The following is a 20,254-nucleotide window of genomic DNA, read 5'->3' as shown; positions in this document are numbered from 1 at the left end:
TCAACTCCATTCTGAAGCCCTCATTCTGATCTGAACTTGCAACCGAACGTTCCCTTACATCTTACTCTTAATACTTAATTCTACCTTACTAATTATAGGTAAGTCTCGAAATTCTAAGAGGTAACATCGTTATAGATTCTCTAACTTTAAACGCTAGAAAATACGCGCCTACTACTAAAAATACCCCAGTCTACTATAATAGGAGGTTGCTCGCTAGGCAAGCGACTTCCTCTATTAAAAAACTAATTAATCCTCTTTTTAAATAGAGCCAGTCGCCCAATTACGGCTTCGCGCACGTAGATACGCAATACTACACTATAATTTTAATTTTTGGTGTATTTTACATACAAAACCTGAATACGGCGATGCCCTTGGCATTACGATGCGCTCGGCTCCAAAACCCATATCGTACTAAGGAGTTTTGCCTGTATCGGTTTCAAACTATAGAATCCAAAAAGGAATGAAAAACGCCGACGACTGGGCAACTCTTCATTGTCTTTTTGTGCAGTGACGCATGGACTCAAGAATGTCCTTTGGGAAGCCCGTCTCTGCGTTATGTCTCGATCTCTGCTGGATCATTGCTTTCTACTTTCATCAACCACCTCGTCCTCACCGAACTGGCCGAATCGATGGAGTCAGTCTGGAGTATCTCCAACACCGTTCACACGAGTGGATTGATCTTCGCAATTGCTCTTAGCGGCCTCCCCGGCGCCCGTGTTTTCAGCTGGCTGCGCCGTTCCGACCTCCAATGCCAACCCTCCGAGCTGCCTCAGCAATATCAAGACGAAGATGGTGAGGCTTCTGTCGACTCAACGCGATCTTTCGCGGATCGCCTTCAGCGGGTTGCTTTTGCTTGTAGCGCCTTCATTGGCAGCACCGCCGCTTTCGCCCGCTATATATTGACGCTGAACACTGGAAAGTCACTCGACCGGGCACTTCAGTTTGGCATTTGGGTATGCTTACAATTTTCTTGTTGTGTCGTTAACATGTCTTCCAACTGAGTGGTCCCCGAGCTGACCTAAACGTGTCAGTCATGCCTGATGCTACAGTCACTGGCCTTATTCACCGAGCCGACCGCTCCCGCTCGGTTTTCTATCGCCCTTCAAGGCAGCGCGAACTGCTTAAATGTCCTCTGTGCGTTGGCAATGGACATCTATGCCAATACCATTGACTGGAATAGTTTCGATTGGAGAGACCGCCTGCTTATATTCGTGGAGTTTGCGGCGGTCGGCATTGCCTGTTTGCATGGTGTTCTGTTGCCGCGCCGGCCAGACGTTTTTTGGAAGGGGTCTCTGGTTGACCGGCAATTTACAAGCTCATGGTTATGTCGGTTATCATTTTCTTGGCCCTGGTCTGCATTGCGGGCGGCCCCGGGCAAAACGACTTTCGGAATTGATGGATTGCCTGAATTGGATCGCAAAACACGCTCTCGGTATCTCCTCCAACGTTTTCAGTATGATAGCGCCCGGACAGGCGCCATATCCCCACTTTGGAAAACACTAGCCTTCTCATACCGCCGCGAGCTCCTCCGACAGTTGGCCCTTACTATTATTGGCTCTACAATAAGCTTCGCCCCTCAAATCATGCTGCTGGGCGTTCTGCGCGCCATGGAGAATGAAATGGGAGACGATAATAGGCTGGCCACACTTGCCCCGTGGGTGTGCACTCTGGGTCTCAGTATCGTGATCTCTGCTTCGGTTCAGCAATGGAACATTTGGTTCTCGAGCATGGACCTCGGGCTCAAGATGCAGAAACAGCTCACCATGGTCCTCTTCGACAAATTGCTGCGAGCCAGAGGTTCCAGCTTGAATTCACCGAACAGGCCGGAACAGGACGATAAATCAAGCAATCCGAACGCAAGCGGTCACAATATAATTAATCTGATTGCGGTAGATACACAGCAAGTCGGGAACTGCGTGCGCGGAATGTATCGCGGCTACGAAGCGTTCATCAAACTGGTTATTGCCGGGATCCTGATCGGACGCCTAATGGGCTGGCAGAGTCTTGTCGCCGGTACCGCGTTCGTCTTGCTGCTATTTGCGATTAATGTGTATATCGCGAAGCAGCATTCTCATAACCAGAGCATTTTAATGGCATACAAGGATTCTCGGATGGCTGTCGTCACCGAGGCCCTGCAAGGGGTCCGGCAGATCAAATTTTCTGGATGGGAGAACAGTTGGGAAAGGGGCATACTGCAACAGCGAGAAAGGGAATTGAATGCACAATGGACCGTGAGTCAATGGACCATTGCCGCACAGACAATCTACACCATCGGTCCCATTCTCCTCTCTGTTGTGACAATTGCAATACATGTCTACATCAGTGGGGACTTGAAACCATCAATTGCCTTCACCTCCTTGTCAGTGTTGGGCTCAGTCGAAACCTCGTTGGGCGTAATTCCTGAAATACAGTCTAGCTGGCTGGGCGCCTCGATCAGCATAAAACGTTTGCAAAGTTATCTTCAGACCCCCGAAAGTCGCTTCCTGTCAACCGTCGATGATCAGATCATCCTTGAACGGGCCACCATTCGCTGGCCCGGATCAGGGCCGAATAGCTTCTCGCTTTCGGATCTGACTCTTCGCTTTCCATCTCACGCCCTGAGCGTGATCGAAGGACCAACCCGGTCGGGGAAAAGCCTACTTCTCGCCGCCATTCTTGGGGAATGTGACTTGGTCCGCGGCGCGGTCAAAAAGCCCTCTGAGTCGGCCATTGCCTATGTTGCGCAGACGCCATGGATCGAGAATGCATCCATCACAGACAATATCCTGTTTGGTTGCCCGATGAATCTGGAAAGATACCGCCAAGTGGTGCACGCGTGCGCGCTGAACAAGGACCTAGCGGCCTTCACGGAAGGCGATCGGACGGAGATTGGTCCCAAAGGAGTCAACCTGAGTGGTGGCCAGAGATCTCGCATTGCGCTCGCGCGCGCCCTCTACTCCCAGGCATCCATCTTGGTTATGGATGATATCTTCAGTGCCGTGGATGCGCACACGGCTCAACATCTATGCAAGCATGTTCTGGGCGGACCTCTTGTCAAAAGTCGCACCCTCATCCTGGTGTCACATCATCTCAGCCTCTGTGCACCGCACGCGGATTACATTGTCTCCCTTACGAGACACGGCAAATATAAAGCTGGCCCTGCGACGGGGCTAGCGCGGCCTGACTTTGTAGATGCTCTTTACGCTGAAAAGGGGATTGAAGAGGAGATTGAAGAAGCATGCATCTCAGAGGAGGGGTTCGAGACTGAATCGACATCTTTGTGTCGGTTGTCCAGCTTGGGATCTTTTGATGGATTTGAGCGGGCAAGCTGCGAGTCTTCATCAATTCCTCGCAGATATATTGAAGACGAAGAGCAGCGAACAGTAGGATTGCTGCACTGGATTCTACTGCAATATCTGCGACAGATTGGAAACGTTTGGTACGGCGTTTTCGTTGTGCTCGTTTACATGGGATATGTCGGTTCGGTGGTGGGGCAAGTATGGCTTCCTTGTCAATTTTCTGCTTTCCATCTCAGTGCTAACCTGCGCGCAGTCGTGGTGGGTTGCCCGCTGGGCTCACCAAAACACAGGGAGCTCGCCCAGAACAACCACATCGGTCATAGACAACAGCCTCACCTGGCACTTAGGCATCTACATAGGATTTTCGGGCCTAGCTTGCGTCGCTGGGACCTTGCGCAATTTCCTAACGCTTTCGTCAGCCATATGCGCTGCGCGAAGACTATTCGTGATGCTGCAGCACTCTGTGTTGTATGCGCCACTAGACTTTCTCGATCGCAACCCACCTGGCCGCATTCTGAATCGCTTCTCGAGCGATACCGACGTGCTCGATAGTCAAATAGGCCAAGTCCTCGGCGGTGCCTTAATAAGCGCGTTGGAACTGCTCGCCATCTTCGTTGTCGGCACATCTGCGAGCTGGTGGATATTACCAATCTCCATGGTCATGTTCCTCTTTTGTGTTCACAGTGCGTATCGTTTCTATGAAGCAGCTCGCAATTTGAAGCAACTCGACAGTATCAGTCGAAGCCCGGTCTTGGAGCGGTTCAGCTCCACTATCGAGGGGCTGCCGACAATTCGCGCGCTTGGGCTCCAGGAGAGCTACCGGCACAAGCTTGCCACTCAGGTCGATGACAACACACGCGCCGTCTGGAATCTTTGGCTCGTCAATTGCTGGTTCGGGTACCGGATGGTTCTCATCGGGGCGGCCTTCGTAACCGTGGCCACTTTTGCAATCATCTCCGTGCCCGGTACCACCGCCGCCATGACGGGGTTCGCCCTCAGTTTCCTCCTCCGCTACACCAGCGTGGTTTCGGCATTCATCCGGGGCTATATTAATCTTGAATTGGCGCTGACTAGCGTTGACCGGGTGTTGGAGTACGCGCAAATCCCTAGCGAAAAGTACGATGGCGTCGCAGTGCCCGCCGCCTGGCCGGACCAGGGCCTTCTCAACGTCTCTCACCTCGTTGTCAGGTATTCACCGTATCTGCAGCCCGCCTTAGACCGTGTCAGCTTTCAACTTCTCCCCAACCAGCGAATCGGTGTACTCGGCCGCACGGGCGCAGGAAAGACGTCCCTCACCATGGCTCTGTTCCGGTTCCTCGAGGCTGAACAAGGCAGTATCATGCTTGATGGTATCGATATCTCTGGCGTGCCGCTGCAACAGCTTCGCCAGCGGATGGCTATCATCCCGCAAGACCCTCATCTTTTTTCGGGCACGGTGCGGTCGAATCTCGATCCGTTCGATGCCTACGACGACTTAGATCTGCTGCATGCGTTAGAATGTGTGCACTGGACACACATTGAGACTAAAACTGACAATGAATCGATCCTTTCTTCCTCAGCGTCTCAGCCCAGCTCATCGCAGACGACTGTGGTAGGCTTAGACACTGACTTGCAGAAACAATGGGTATCACCCTTAGACGAGGAGATTATCGATAGCGGCCGCAACCTCTCCCAGGGACAGCGGCAGCAGCTCTGTCTTGCACGGGCTATTGCATCGCGGCCCAAGATTCTCATCATGGACGAGGCGACCTCGTCTATCGACCAGCGCACCGACGCTTTGATCCAGAAGTCTATACGGGAGTCGTTCGGGCGCGGCTTTACCTCTCTGCTGGTGATAGCTCATCGCGTCAGCACAGTACTCGACTTTGATCGCATCCTCGTCCTTGATAAGGGACGAGTGGTGGAGTTTGGATCGCCGAGGGATTTGATACAGCGTGTTGGCGGACATTTTCGTACACTTGTCGAAGACTCTGGACATACTGGTGTCGCAGAGCTGCTGGATGTATAATAGGAGAGACAGAGAGAGATAACTGGATAGGTGTCGACCTGAATCGGACCTTCTTACCACCGTCTTACTACTGTCTTTGATGCCTACCACCTTATATCTCACCAGCCTACTACTTACTCCCATATGTCTTACTATCTGTTTCTATTGCCTATACCTTTCTTCATGTATATATAGACGTTCTAGAGCTACATTTAATAGACAGAGTTCTCATACTTAATCTGCGCACGGACTTCCGATTGACAATAGGGCTTGAACGTGTACTTGTAAGACTTGCTGGTCGAAAGATTGTAGAACTACATGATTAGCCAATGATCTTCATGTACAAACATTCCTTGCTTCCACCAAATAGGACGGCTAAGATGAAGTAGTGCCTGGTGTTGCCCGTGGCAGGCAGTATCAATATTAAGGCGATTCACACATTAGTCGACAGCGTAAGACTCTCATGAGTATGGCGATGGAGCCGGTGGTTTGGAAACACTCATTTGATCCTTTAACGTACCACCCCCCCAAGCGAGCCACCTCAATTACCTGATTCTGAGCCACGCTTATTAAAATAATATTTTATTAAATCTATTTTTAAAATGGAGTATATCTTAAAAACGAACTATATATTTAGAAATTTACTTTATTAAGTCGGATGGAAGATAAAAATATACTATAATTAAAAAAAACCGTTGGAAAACCCCAGTTTATTAGTGATAAGGATCCACCTGGTGTGCTGCGATCTTCGCGCCAAACTAAAGAAACTAAAAATCCTTAATAAAATTTTATCCCTTTAAATTTTAGAAAAAGCTATTTTATCGCTACTAAAATTAAGAAAACGTGTTAAAAATTGTCTCGTTTTGGGGGGGGGGTGTCTCGCTTTGGGGGGTTAGCACGTTAAAGCTGCGTGAGCAGTGTACTCTTATAAACGTTGTGCAGGTATTTTTGCTTTCCACCACCAGCGCCTCTTATAACGGTATTGTAGTAGGATCGGATGGGAATCCCTCCAAGGCAAATTTGTTAGGATTAATTAGAAAATCCATATGTGCGTGAAAAGCATTTGCCTCTTAAGGTTCTACAACCGCCCAGCGGCTCCCGGCAAAATCACGTGACAGTCTGTTTCGATTTCCATTCAGCTCCACCACAGTATAAAGGATTAGGTAGATATAATGCATTCTATTGGACACAGACATTAAGTATCTATTGAATTTGGATACAAATTGATGTATATAAGGATATTAAGATTTTGTGACTCTCAGTAGCCGCAAGATGCTGCACTCGCCGAGGACCGCAGGGGGGCGATCAACTCCGGTTGATCCCATTAAATTTGTCCTTAATGCCTCATTGCCAAGCCGTCTTCAGCTAGCCACGGGGCTGCTGGCAGTCTAAGGTAATGCAGGCATCTTTTTGGAGAAACGAACTAAATCATTGTGCGACCTCCGCGATGGCGAGAAACGCCGGACCTTATCCCCGGGGCTGTTTGGTCTTCCATATAGACTCACCACGCACACACTTAGCTCTCATTCCTAGCGCAGCCCACCTTCTCCAGACTCCAATTTGCCATGGCGGACATCGACGTAGATAACGCATTGTCCAATCTGACCCTAGCAGAGAAATGCGATCTGCTCGCAGGTTAGTAAAATCCACCCACAACCATATTTACAGCGAAAGCTAAGGTAATTTCCAGGTGGCGAGTTCTGGCGAACATATGCTGTTCCTCGCCTCGGCATTCCATCCTTATGCATCACCGACGGTGCGGATGCTGTGCGTGGAAGTCGTTTCTTCAACTCAACTCCCAGCGTCTGTCTTCCTTGTGGCGAAGCGCTAGCCGCAACCTGGAATGTGGAATTACTCCAACAATTAGGCGCCCTGATGGGCGATGAATGTCGAGTAAAAAAGGCCCATGTGCTTCTTTCTCCCACCATCAATATTCCCCGGAGCCCGCTCGCGGGCCGGGCACATGAATGCTTCGGCGAAGATCCTTATCTTTCTGGGGTTTTGGCAGGCTACTTTTGCCGCGGAGTGCAGGAGAAGGGTATCATTGCGACTCCAAAGCATTTCGTGTGCAATGACCAAGAGCAAGGGATCTTTTCGATGGATTGCTTGTTGACGCAGAGAGCCCTAAGAGAGATCTACTTGCTGCCTTTCATGCTGGCTATCAAGTTGGGAAACCCTGGGGCGTTGATGAGCGCATACAACAAGGTGAATGGCGTGCATGTCATAGATAGCACATATCTGCTCCGTGAGGTGCTTCGGAAGGAGTGGAAATTCCGCGGATTGGTGATGAGTGATTGGTATGTCTCGTGCTTAGCTTGAAGAAACTCAACTGACTAGTTGCTTCTCAATAGGTTCGGCATGTATAGCGTTTGCGGAGCAGCTGAGGCTGGCGTGGACTTAGAGATGCCAGGCCCCGGTCAATGGAGAGGCAAACGACTCGCCCATGCCGTTGCTGCCGGCAGAATTGAACCTGAGGTAGTGGATGACCGGGCGCGGGCGGTATTGAATTTGGTCAAGGAGGCGGCTTTGTCAGGAATCGAGGGCACCTCAGAGGAGACGTTAGATCGACCCGAAGATCGTGCCCTCTTACGCAAAGCAGCGGCCGAATCCATCGTTCTCATGAAAATCACAGAGGGCATCCTCCCATTCGATCCGACTAAGCCTATTGCTGTCATTGGACCAAATGCCAAAGTAGCGGCATATCGGGGGGGAAGAGTCGCACACTTACGTCCGTATCGCGCCGTCAGTCCCTTCGAGGCTATAACTGAACGGAGCGATGCCGACGTGTTGTTCTCACAGGGGATTTATAACCATTTTGAATTGCCATTGTTGGGTGCCCAAATGCGAACGCAAAGCGGAGAGGTAGGCTATGATATGCGGATTTATGCAGAGCCTCCAGAAGCAGGTGCCACGCGAAAGTGTCTAAATCACTACGAGTTGTTGAACTCATGTGGGTTTTTCTTTAATTACCACGACAAGGATCTCCGCGAATGGTATATCGATATCGAAGGCACGTTCACCCCGGACAAGTCAGGACTCTTTGACTTTGGAGTCAGCGTGCAGGGGACAGCGAATTTGTACGTGGATGGTGCCCTTGTTGTCGATAACACGACAAGCCAGAAGCAGGCTGAAGGCTTCTTCCGCAACGGGACGATAGAAGAGGTTGGGAGCCTGCATGTTGAGGCAGGTAGGACGTATCAGATACTGTGTCGGTGGAACCACCCGCAGACTTCGGCGTTGCTCAAAGATAACTCACAGACATTCAAACCGGGGAACATTCGGCTCAGCGGCTGCCATCGTTTAGATACAGATGACTCCATTGTGGCTGCGGCCAAGTTAGCGAGTGAGGTGGAGCAGGTCGTGGTGTTGGCTGGCTTCGTCGGAGAATGGGAGAGCGAGGGGAACGACCGCAAGCATATGGACCTGCCTCCCGACACAGACCGATTGATCTCAGCCGTGCTGAAGGCGAACCCCCAAGCAGCCATCTGCATTAGTTCTGGGGGACCTTATTCCATGCCTTGGTTGGCGGAGACAAAAGCTCTTCTCCAGGTCTGGTACGGGGGCAATGAAACTGGCAATGCTATTACGGATGTACTATACGGAGACACAAACCCATCTGGGAAGCTCCCGCTTTCATTCCCGATGCGTCTGCAGGACAATCCCGCATTTCTCTGCAGCCACGCGGAGCGCAAGAGAGTGTTATATGCCGATGATATATTTGTTGGATACCGGTACTACGACACCGTAGAACGAGAAGTTCTCTTTCCTTTCGGTCACGGTCTGTCGTACACTCAGTTTAAGATCACCAACCCCAGAGCATCTGTTGATTCAGATACTCTCTTGGTCGAGTTAGCCATCGCCAACGTTGGTACCAGGGGCGGCATGGAAACGGTTCAGGTGTACATCTCCCGGGAATCACCCAGCGTCAAGTGTCCTACCAAAGAACTCAGAGGGTTCGAAAAGGTAGATCTGAAAAGGGACGAGGTTAGGCAAGTGACACTACACTTAGACCTCGGTTACGCGACAGGATTTTGGGACGAAGCCAAGAACAGGTGGATTTGTGAGGAAGGAAACTATACCGTACTGATTGGGACGTCCAGTAGAGGCAGCTTTGAGCGCGCAGCATTCAGAATACAGAAAACAACATGGTGGACAGGTATATGAAAGTAATGAAAGTAGGAGCACTTCTAGACCTCTTTAATAAGCTTACCCTAGACCTATAGCACGCCGTACTACTAGTTTTTACTACTATATAGACGCTAAAGGAACTTATAGATTACTACCTAGCTATTAATTATGGCCTTTATTAAATTAAAGCGCGTACTAAGCGGTATAAAGCTAGAAGCCCTTTAAACTAGACTATCCTATACGCCGTTATAAAAGGTGCTCCTTTTCCTAAGCCAACCAGAGGCTCTAAATTCAATTAAATCTTTGCAAAATAAAGTTGTAAATTTAATTAATTAATTATAACCTAATATTATAGTAATAAAGCTTAAGTTTAATATATAATTCGACTCTAGGTTAAACAAGGTCTATATCATTAGAAGAACGTTTGCAGCCTATTGTGGTAGTTTAATCACGATAAGAAGCTATAGAGAGACGCGTGTTGATGTTTTGGTGTTCGCGCACGGGCCATAATAAAAGGAGCACCTTGACGGCGTATGGGATAAGTACTATAAGAACGGCCCGTAGCAGCTACTACCGTAGATAGCGTTATAACTACTACTTTAGGTAGCATGTTATTTAACTCTTATTAATACCGTAACTAGGTAGTAAATATATAATAAAGCCTTATAGGAAATACTACGATAGACTTATTAATGGGTTAGGTATATAGGTAAATAGAAGAGTTAATAATAAATATAACTAGTAGAGTGGGTTGCCTAATAGATTAACTCTAATTATATTTTAAGATTTACTATAAAGAAGAGAACTATCTAAGGTAAGAAATACAGTCATTTAAATATATAGTACTGCGCCTATAAAATATACTAAGTATATTAGTACATTAGTATACTAGTATATCCTACGTTTCTACGTTCCTATATTTCTACGTTTTAAACTTATAATATAACTAGCTATGTAACTTAGCTACTTCTTCTCCTATAGCTTAATTGGTTCTAGTGCCTCCTATACTATTTTAACTAACCTATTTATATCTCTTTTTAGTAGCTTTACTATTGCCAATATAACGAAGCCTTATAGGAAATACTACGGTAGACTTATTAATGGGCTAGGTATATAGGTATAGGTTAAGTTAATAACGTAAATACAACTAATAGAATAGGTTGCCTAATAGATTAACTCTAATTATATTCTAAGATTTACTATAAAGAAAAGAACTATTTAGGTAGGAACTGTAGTCCTTTAAATATATAATACTACGCCTAAAAAATATATTAAGTATATTAGTACGTTAGTATATCGGTATATTACATTCCTATATTCTAAACTTATAATATAACTAGCTATATAACTTAGCTACCCCTTATTCTATAGCTTAATTTATTTTAGTACTTCCTATACTATTTTAACTAACCTATTTATATTTCTTTTTAGTAGTTATACTACTACTAATATAAGGTCCGTAATACTATCTCCCTCCTCTTTATTTTTGTTCTTAAAGATATCTCCTATCTCTAAATTGTTAATTAAAGGTATAGTATTCCCGTCTTTAATTTAATAACCTTTATTATTTCTAATACCTTTTATTTAATCTTTTATGTCTAATTGTTATAATTAGCTAGTAACTATAATTCTTTTACTTAATAAAGTTATGCTATTCTATTTTTATTATATAGAAAAAAAGTTAATAAATATTATAATTGCGGCTCTATTTAGTTGCTAATCTTCTTTATACGCTAAGTATACGTAAGCGAATACACAGCTATCTTATAATGTTTAATCTATTTCTAACGCTAAGTATACACGCCTTACTATTTTTTATAACCGTTTAGTTTCTTATCTAATTTACCTTAGGGTCTTATATATTAGCAGCGGCTAAAAGACTATAGGGTAAGCTAGCTAAGGCCCTTATTAAGGTCTAACGCCGTTTTAATAAAGTATCTTAGGCTCTAAAAGTATAGATAGACACTTATACTTAATTAAGCCGTCTTATAAAAGTTTGTAAAAAGTACGCTTAAAGGAGTTACGTTTAGCTAAGTAAGGTTTAGTTAATCTTAAGGCTAAAAAGGTTAAAAAGGATTCTAGTTAGGAAGAGGTAGAAACAACTAGTACGCTAGTAGTAGATCCCTTAGATACTTTAGCTTATTTATTACCTTTAACTAATCCTTTTATTTTTAGCTTCTTCTTAATATTACCTAATGTGACGGCGCTGGAGCGCGTCACCTAGTCAGGGGTTCGCNTAAGACTTGGCNTGTGTATATAGACGTNGCCTCACCACCTTCTCTTGCTCCTTAGCTTAATATCTTCGTAATACAGCATTCGTTCGCTTGATCTTGCAAGCATTCGTTCAAGTCTCTGTCGAGACATTTATTCGATAGTTCGAGCCGTCACACCTAATCTATTTTTCTTTAATACTCCTTATTATAGAATGGGGGTAGTAGCTAAAGAACGTATGTATTTAAAGAGTCTATAAGACGTTATATAATTAATCGTAAGGGTTAAGGGCGTAAGGAGGTAATATACCTACGCGTAGCTAATATAAGCTATATGTGAAGTGTATATAAGAGCACGGGGCTCTCCTATAGAGGCCCCTATAGTAGGGTTCTATAACACTACCCCCCCTCCTATAGAGGCGGAGCTCCGGCGACGCTGTGGTTACTATATATATATAAAAGGGACACTTAAGGTATAGAAAAGAAGAAAGGGGGTATTACTAAAGGTTTAAAACAATATTATATAATAAGGCTTAGCATCTAAGAATCTAACTAATTAGATAACTTTAACCGTTCGTTAAAGTTCCTAAATATCTTAACAATATTCCAGTTATATAATCGCACTTTACCGCAATTTAACAGTAATTTGCCCTTATATAGTAATGTATAACGGTTTAACTCTATAAGGGCTCCTATAGAGGATTAGGTATAAAATCTCTGCTTAAGCCCGGTTTCTATGGGTTCGCGTAATAAAAGTTACTAATTAAATCCTTTACATTTTTAAAGTCTTCCTATAGTTACTATTCTAGCTAATTTATATTAAATTCTATATATATAGCTCTATAGTAGAGCTATCGTCCTTTACCTTTGCTAAAGTATTTAGAGTTAATAATTCGTTTAATAGTCCACTCCTTATAGTTCTTATCTTTGTTCTTATCTTAGATTAGTACTAATAGGGGTTTAGGCTAATAGAGGTGTAGTAGCTATAGGTAAAATATAGGCCATATTCTATAGGTGGCTAGAGTAGGTAGGAGTTCTAGCTTATATACGGCTCCCCTATTAATGACTTACTTAATTAAATAGGGGCCGAGGTTTTTATAATTAAGTGACTTTATAGGCCTCTGTGTAGAGATATTATATATATTTAGCTATACCTAGTTGCTAATACGCATCTCCGGTAGTGGCGTTCTATAGCAGTTAATAAAGTAGGCCTACTTTACTTAAGCCTAGGCCATTTCTCCCTTATAGTAGTTAAGTAGATTTTTTATATGGTCTATATACTAGTTAGTAAGTAGCATCTTAAGGAGTTTTCTATATAGCAGTTTCTTATTAATAGGTTTTAGTAGCTCTATACCAGATTAGGGGTAATAACCCTTATTTATAAAGAACGGGGTAAGTTCTATAGTAGTTAAGACGTAGTTATTTACTATAAATTTACCTAGTAGAAGGTAATCTATTTAGTTATTTTAGCTATAGGCAACTACCTATTGTAGGTACGCTTTTATGCTGGTATTAGCGTTTTTTGGTTACCTAGTAGTTTTATAGTAAAAGGATATAAATATCTTAATAAAGATGCTAAGGCGTTAGTAGATTCGTCTCTATATATTAGAGTTAAATTATATACCTTAGTTAGACGTAATTAAGTTAGGTAACCTATATAGTTAGTAAACTTTATAAAGGAAGGCGTTAGTAACGTTACTAACGGCTATGCCTTTAGTTAGGATGTAGTGGCGCTCTTTTATAAGTCGGCATATTATTATAAGGATGTTCTTATAGGTACGGCCGTGTCGTTTATAGGGTAGTAGGTTAATAATAAAATTTATAGTAATATCTGCCTATTGTTATATAGGTACTAGTAGAGGGTATAGTAGTCCTTAATACTTTGTATTAAAGGCCTTAGCGCGCTTATAACCGTAGTAGGCGCCTATAAAGCGTTTAACTAAGTCTATTATTTTTAGCTAGAAGTAGTATTGGCTAAAAAGCTTGTAGGTTCCTCCTCTACCTAGGTAGCCGCTTAATTAGAGGTTATAGGCTATTTGGATTAGTTGCTGTTATAGGTTTTCTAAGTTAGGGATAAATAGGCGACCTCTATAATAGAGCCTATTCTCTTTTACTTTTAAGGCTGCTATATTAATCTAGCCTAAGCTTTAGAGGTTAGTAGGCAGTATATAGGCGCTAGCGGTCTTTACGGTAATAAGTTAATATAGTAATAGGTTAATAGAGGTATTATATACCGTAGTAATAAGCTTATTTATTTTAGGAGGTAACTTTAGTTCTATAGTATAAAGCTAAGATATAGTTAGCTCTATTGTAGGTAGTATACCTAGGGCCAAATTTCGTGCTTTTAGGATTATCTATTGTTGAAACTAATTATAGGGGTTATTTTTAGACTAAGGAAGGTCTTATAAGCGGCGTATTAAGCTATTAGGTTTAGTACCTTATACTTCTAGTCTATATATAATTTTAAAGTTAAAACTAGAGAGGAACTCGTTTTAATATACTTAGTATTAGTTTAGCTACTTTATAGTTATAAAGTACTTAAGGTTGCGATAGTCTGTAAGAACTTTAGTTAGCTAGTTAGGCTCTACTAAAGAGAGTTCTAGTTAGAATTCTTTAAACGCTTATATAATTGTAAGGAGTTCTTTATTATAGATTTTATTGTTATATTTTTATAGCTTAGACGAGTAGAATGCGACTAGGTAAAGGAGACTATTATTACCTATTTAGGAGAGGACGCCTATATTAACGTGGTCTAAGGAGTTAGTTTTAAGATAAAGTTATTGTCCTAGTATAAAGTAAGCTAGAATAGGTGCTTTAGTAAAGGTATTTTTAAGGTTTTAGAACGCCTTCTTATATTTAGGCGTTTAGGTAAAGTGTAGGTGCGTTTTTCTTCCTTTTATAAAAAGGCCCTTTGTTTATATTATTGCTATAAATAATGCTACTACGCCTAAGAAGTTATATATAAATTTCTAATAGAAGTTAGTAAAACTAAGGAAGGCTTATACGTCCTTAATACAGTTTAGGGCTTACTATTTAGTAATTATATATACCTTTTTAGGGTCTATATAGATACCCTTAGTAGTAATAATTAGTTTAAGGTATTTTACTTTTATAACTAAATTTTTTTATTTCTTTAAATTAATATAAAGTCCTACGTCCCTAAGGCGCTATAGAACCTTTTAAACGTGTTTAGTATACTTAGAAGGGTTATTATTATAAATAAGTATGTCGTCTAGGTACGCAGAGTAGAAGTTATTAAGGTAGTCCTATAAGGCGTTATTAATATAGCTTTAAAAGGTACCTAGGCCGTTATATACGCTAAAGGGTATAACGGTATATTTAAATTAGCTAAAGCGCAATATAAATACGGTTTTTTATTTGTTACCTTCCCGTATTTAAAAATAGTTAAAGGCGGTAATAATATTAAGCCTAGTATAGATTTTAGCTTAGCCAAGCCGCTTAAGGGTCCCCCGTATAAGCGGTACCAGGTATTAGTTTTTAATTATAATAGCGTTAAGTCCTCTATAGTTAACGCAGAATTAAATATCTCTTTTTAGCTTCTTAGCAAGAAGGATAGGGGCGGCTATTAGTAATATACTGGGACGAATAAACCCTTTATTAAGGTGCTCGTTAATATACTTTCTTATAACTAAAAGTTTATTTTTTAATATTAGGTAAGATCTCTTATAAAGTAGCGTTTTTCCTTATTTAATATTAATAGTATAGTTATTAGGTTAATATAGGGGGAGTATATCTACGACCTTTTATAAGTATATATTAATAAAGTTATAGTACCTCTTAGGGAGGAGCTTACGGAGTTCTTTATTAGTAAGTCCTTTTTTAGTTTTATAAAACCTTTAAAGTTTAAAGGTAAAAGTCTATAGAGTTCCGTAGGGGCGTTATCTTCTAAAAGGTTAACTATGTTTATCCTATTACTATAAAAAACGTAGTTTTATTCTTTATTAAGCTTATATAGTTATAATTAGGAAGTTATAGTAACGGTCTAGCCTTTCCTACGTACTATACGGTAGAAGGCCGCGGTATTTATATAGTAGTAGTTAGTTATAGGTAGGGTAATAAGGGGTTTCTTAGGTTAATATCCTAGTAAGTAAATAAAGGCGGCTAGGCTATATCCTAGGTAAGTCTCTCTATAGTATTTAGAGTTAAAGGTTGCTTTTTTCTTTTCCTAGTTAATAGTGGGGTTATATTATTTAAGCTAGCTTATTTTAAGGATAATAGGATAGTTAGTAAGTAGTATAATATAGGCCTAAAGCTCTTTTTAGTGCCCGTTTATATCTAAGTAAAGTTATACTATATAGGTAATCTTCTATACGGTATAACTACTATTAGTAAGTTATAGGGCGTAGGCTTTAGTAAGGGGTAAGGTAGGTAGGTTATAAATATGTATAAGTTAGGTATCTATAAATTAGTTAATAGCTCTATAGTTAATTATAAAACGGCTTTTATATTATTTTATAGCAGTAGTTCCTATTATAAGTAAAACTATCTATTTCTATCTATTTATCTTTACTAAGTTATTTATTAAGTAAGCTAATATATAGATCCTTTTATTATTAGGGCGTCCTAACCCACAACTTAGGGCTAGGACTTAGCGTTTTCCGCTTTTATATCTAATTCTACTACTATTACTACATCTTTATTTTATATGGTAGTAGCGCGTAGTAACGTATTTAGTGTTTAGGGCATTAGGTTAGGTATTAGGCGGTAGGTACTAAACCTAGCTATTAGGCAGTTTAGGTTATCGTAATAATAGCCTTTTTAATAGCATCTATAGTAGCGTCCTAGTTTTTAGAGTAGCTTATGCTCTCTATTTAGGAGTTTTTACAGAAAGGTTAGTATAGAGAGGTTAATATTGGCTTTAGTAGTACTTAAGGTAGTAGGTATTAGTGGCTTAATATATTTAGGTTTAGTAGGTCTAGAGGGCTTCTATAAAGAGGTCTTTAAGTAAGAATTAGTAGTAGTAATCTAATTTAGTCATTGTTTAATTTTTTGTAGGGCTATTACTATCTTATAAATATTATTGTAGTTATAGCTAGTAGTTACATAACAAAGGTAATAAGTAACTTTTTCTAGAAGATCCTTTTAATCTTTAGTATTATCTTAGGCGAGGACTCTAATATATTCCTAGAATTTAATATAAAACTTATTAAATAATTTAGTAGGGCTTATCTTTAGGGCATATAGTTTAGCTTAGTTAGTAGCCAGTAGGTTATAATCGCGGTATATTAAGTTAAGATTATTAAGGACTTTTTAGTAAGACTGCTACTTTTAGGGGCTACTAGTCTCCTATTAGGCGAAGAGTCTATTAAATAGTATACCCTTTATTCGCCTAATAATATAGCCAATCTTAGTGTCTTCCGTAGGAAAAAGGTAGGCGCTTTAAGTTAGTTTCTTACGGATTTATATCTTCTAGTGGCTATATTCCTTGCGGTCTCCTTAAAAGACTAAGGGATTAAGGTAGCGTGCATTAGACCCTATAGTGGCAGTTTAGGTCCAATTATTATAGCTTTTATTATTGCTACTTTGGTAGGGGTTTCTATTAGGTAAAGCTACTTAGCGCTAACCCTCCGTTAAGTATTAAGTAGGTAAAGTTGCTAGGGGCGTAAAGACTTAAGTGGCGTTATATGTAGTAAAGAGGTATCTAGCATTATTATAAATATACTTATTAAGCTAAGATTATAGGTATTTAATTATGCCTTTTTTTAGTAACTGTAGCAATTAGTGCAATTTTATTCTTCTTTAACTGTTAAATGTTACGTTTAGATATATAGAGGTTATCTTTAGTTTTTTAATATATATTATTAGCGAGCGCCTTATAAGCTTATAGGTCTTAAATAATATCGCGATCTTAAGTACTACGTATCTTAGTTCGTGTAGGCTTTAGGTAGTAGTTCTATAGAAGGCGGTAGTATTTATTAAGGTCTTATACTACTATTTTTGCAAACGTCTTAGCGTCTTATATTTTAAATTTAATAGGTAATAGCCCTTTTATTTACTTATCTATAGTTATATAGTTAATAAAAGATAAAATATTATCGGTGTCCCTCTCCTTAGGGGTTAAGGCTAGGGCTAATAAATTAAATTCTCCTAGGATTAATTGGCGTCGTAGGTTAAGTATAGGTATTAGATTGTTCTTTAGGTTTAATATAGTAGCTAGTAAGGAATATTATCTTACTATTATAGGTTCCTTAAAAGTATAAAGTAAGGTAATTTATAAATACGCTGCTTTTAGTAGCGCCTGTAGTATTATAAAGACGTAGAATTAGTTGTAGGCTAAGCGTTAATAGTAAAAAGGCGTAACGTAATGTTATAGAATGGGGGCAGTGGCTATAGAACGTATATATTTAAGGAGTCTATAAGACGTTACATAATTAATCGTAAGGGTTAAGGGCGTAAGGAGGTAATATACCTACGTGTAGCTGATATAAGCTATATATAAGGTATACGTAAGAGTACAGAGCTCTCCTATAAAGGCCCCTACGGTGGGGTTCCGTAACACTCCTATACCTTTCCTATAGTGTTTTTTTAGGTTTTATAATAGTTTCTGGGTAGTCTTATTATAGCCTATTTACTTAACTTTATACTATATTTTGTCCTTAATATCCTTATAACTAATAATTTTTAAAACTTATTATTTATCTTTATTATAGGATATCCCTATAATACCTTATATATATTTACCTATTTCTACTAACTTAGTAACTAGAGACTAACTATAAGATGGCAATCTAATAGAAATTTACGGTAATCTAACGGTAATCTACCACTATTACGGTGCTGTAATAAAGTAGACTAAATAACTACGTTATAGTATAAAGAGGAGAAGAAGGTAAAAGGGGGTATTATATATAAATAGTAGGGCCAGCCGCTAAGGCGCTAGTAGTGGGCTAGCTAATAGTAGGAAATAGTATAAGATAGTATAAGATAGTATAAAATAGTATACGTTAGGTTAGTGCCGTAATAGTACTTCCCTCCTTAAAAGGTTTAGTCCCTAAACCAAATAAGTAACTTATTTTTGCTGTAAAGATATTACTTCTACTTACCGCTCTTAACTAAGCTAATAGCAATTTTCTATACCGGGCATAGAAAATTCTAATTAGTTAGTTTAACAAATAAAGCTAGTAAAACTTTATACTGCTACTATATAGCGCTTTTTAGTAAAAAACTAACTAATTAGATAACTTTAACCGGCGGTTAAAGTTCTATAAGATCTTAACCACTATAAATTATTTTTATGGTTAGCTACGGTTTTGGCGTAACTCTTTTTTATTTTATACTTAGTCTAGGGGTTCTAGCTTCTTAGGGTATTATTTATAAAACTTTAGTAGTACGTACTTGTACCCTTTTAGGGATTTCTTAGATTCCTAAGTTTTCTTATTATAATACTTCTACTTAATATAATATGTTAAGCCGTGCTTATTTATTTATTTATTATATATATTAAGGATCTTTTTAAATTCCTACTTGTCCGTAATATTGCTATTATTATCCCTTTTAGCTATCCTACCTATAATATTATAACATTCCTCTTTATTAATATATACTTAACTAGAGATCTCTTTAGGGAACTAAAGGCAGACTTTTAAAGTATGGAAAGACTTATTAATACGGATATAGTTTAGGAGGTTAACTATAACTGCTTCTTTATAGGCAGCTAGGATGGGCTAGGGTCCATCCTAGTTATTATCCCACTTTCTTTTAGGCCGGTTAGTCTTTATATTTTTAAGGCTAACTATAACTATATTATCCTTTTTAAATATTATACCCTTATCTTGTTTTATATTAGCGTTGTCTTTATAGCGTCGCTAGGAGATATAAGCTAGGGCTTTAAGCTGGGTTAGGATGTGCTTAAAGCGGTTAGTAATAGTATTAGCTTATAAGTATTTCTTCTTTATATATAAATAGAGCTAATAGCTAGGGGCCTACTAGTTTAATACCTAGACGTAGGTTATAGCTATAGTTGGTAAAGAACGGTAAGATTTCTATGGTTTTATTAACCTAGTTATTTATAGCAAACTTAGTAAGGGGGAGCTAATCTACCTAGTTATCTTAGGTAAAGCTTATAAAGGCGCGTAGGTACTTATTTATTTTAGGGTGCTATATAAAGCTAGGGCTTAGGGTTACCTTTAGGCGCTAGTTTAGGCGACATTAGAAGTTAGAAACAAATAAAGAGCCTCTATTAAAAATAATAGTATTTAGAGCGCTGTATAACTTATAGATAGTATAAATAAATGCTTTAATAAGCTCCTTAGTATCTAGGCTAGTGATAGGAATAAAGTGTTTTATCTTTATTAGGCGGTTAATAACAATAAAGATATATCTATATGTTTTGCCGTTATAAAGGCACTTAGGTAAGTTAATAACGTAGTTAATAGAGATATTGGTCTATAGGTAGACTAGTAATTTTAGTAATTTTAGGAAACCGGGCGGTATTAAGTATAGGGTCTTTATACGGAAGTAGAGAGCGCAGTCTCTTATAAAGGTAGCCGTAAACTATAAAATATCTAGCTACTAATATATTTAGTTAAGGAGGTTTAGTGTCTTAACGCGGCCTAGGTAACCCGTAGGGCCTAAATTATATATGCGGTGTATAACTTCTAGTCGGAGTTTAGGTAAATTAGGAATAAATA

General features: G+C 40.2%; 2 protein-coding genes across 2 annotated transcripts; both read left to right on the top strand.

Annotated features, from left to right (window-relative positions):
- Positions 1-629: 629 nt before the first annotated feature.
- Positions 630-5,286, top strand: K441DRAFT_592039 (ABC bile acid transporter; the record flags this gene model as incomplete). Its single annotated transcript, XM_067644856.1, has 3 exons — positions 630-953; positions 1,032-3,476; positions 3,532-5,286. The coding sequence occupies 3 exons, from the start codon at positions 630-632 to the stop codon at positions 5,284-5,286; spliced, it is 4,524 nt and encodes a 1,507-aa protein (XP_067497360.1).
- Positions 5,287-6,773: 1,487 nt separating this feature from the next.
- K441DRAFT_709109 (glycoside hydrolase family 3 protein) lies at positions 6,774-9,594 on the top strand. Its single transcript, XM_067653828.1, has 3 exons — positions 6,774-6,900; positions 6,956-7,562; positions 7,617-9,594. Exons 1-3 carry the CDS (start codon positions 6,831-6,833, stop codon positions 9,427-9,429), a joined length of 2,490 nt encoding a protein of 829 aa, XP_067497359.1. The 5' UTR covers positions 6,774-6,830; the 3' UTR covers positions 9,430-9,594.
- The last annotated feature ends 10,660 nt before the right edge of the window (positions 9,595-20,254 follow it).

This window comes from Cenococcum geophilum (assembly GCF_001692895.1).
Source record: "Cenococcum geophilum 1.58 unplaced genomic scaffold K441scaffold_78, whole genome shotgun sequence".
Classification (NCBI taxonomy): Eukaryota; Fungi; Ascomycota; class Dothideomycetes; order Gloniales; family Gloniaceae; genus Cenococcum; species Cenococcum geophilum.
The sequence above is the reverse complement of the archived record's forward strand: the minus strand, read 5'-3'. Positions and strand labels throughout refer to the sequence as shown.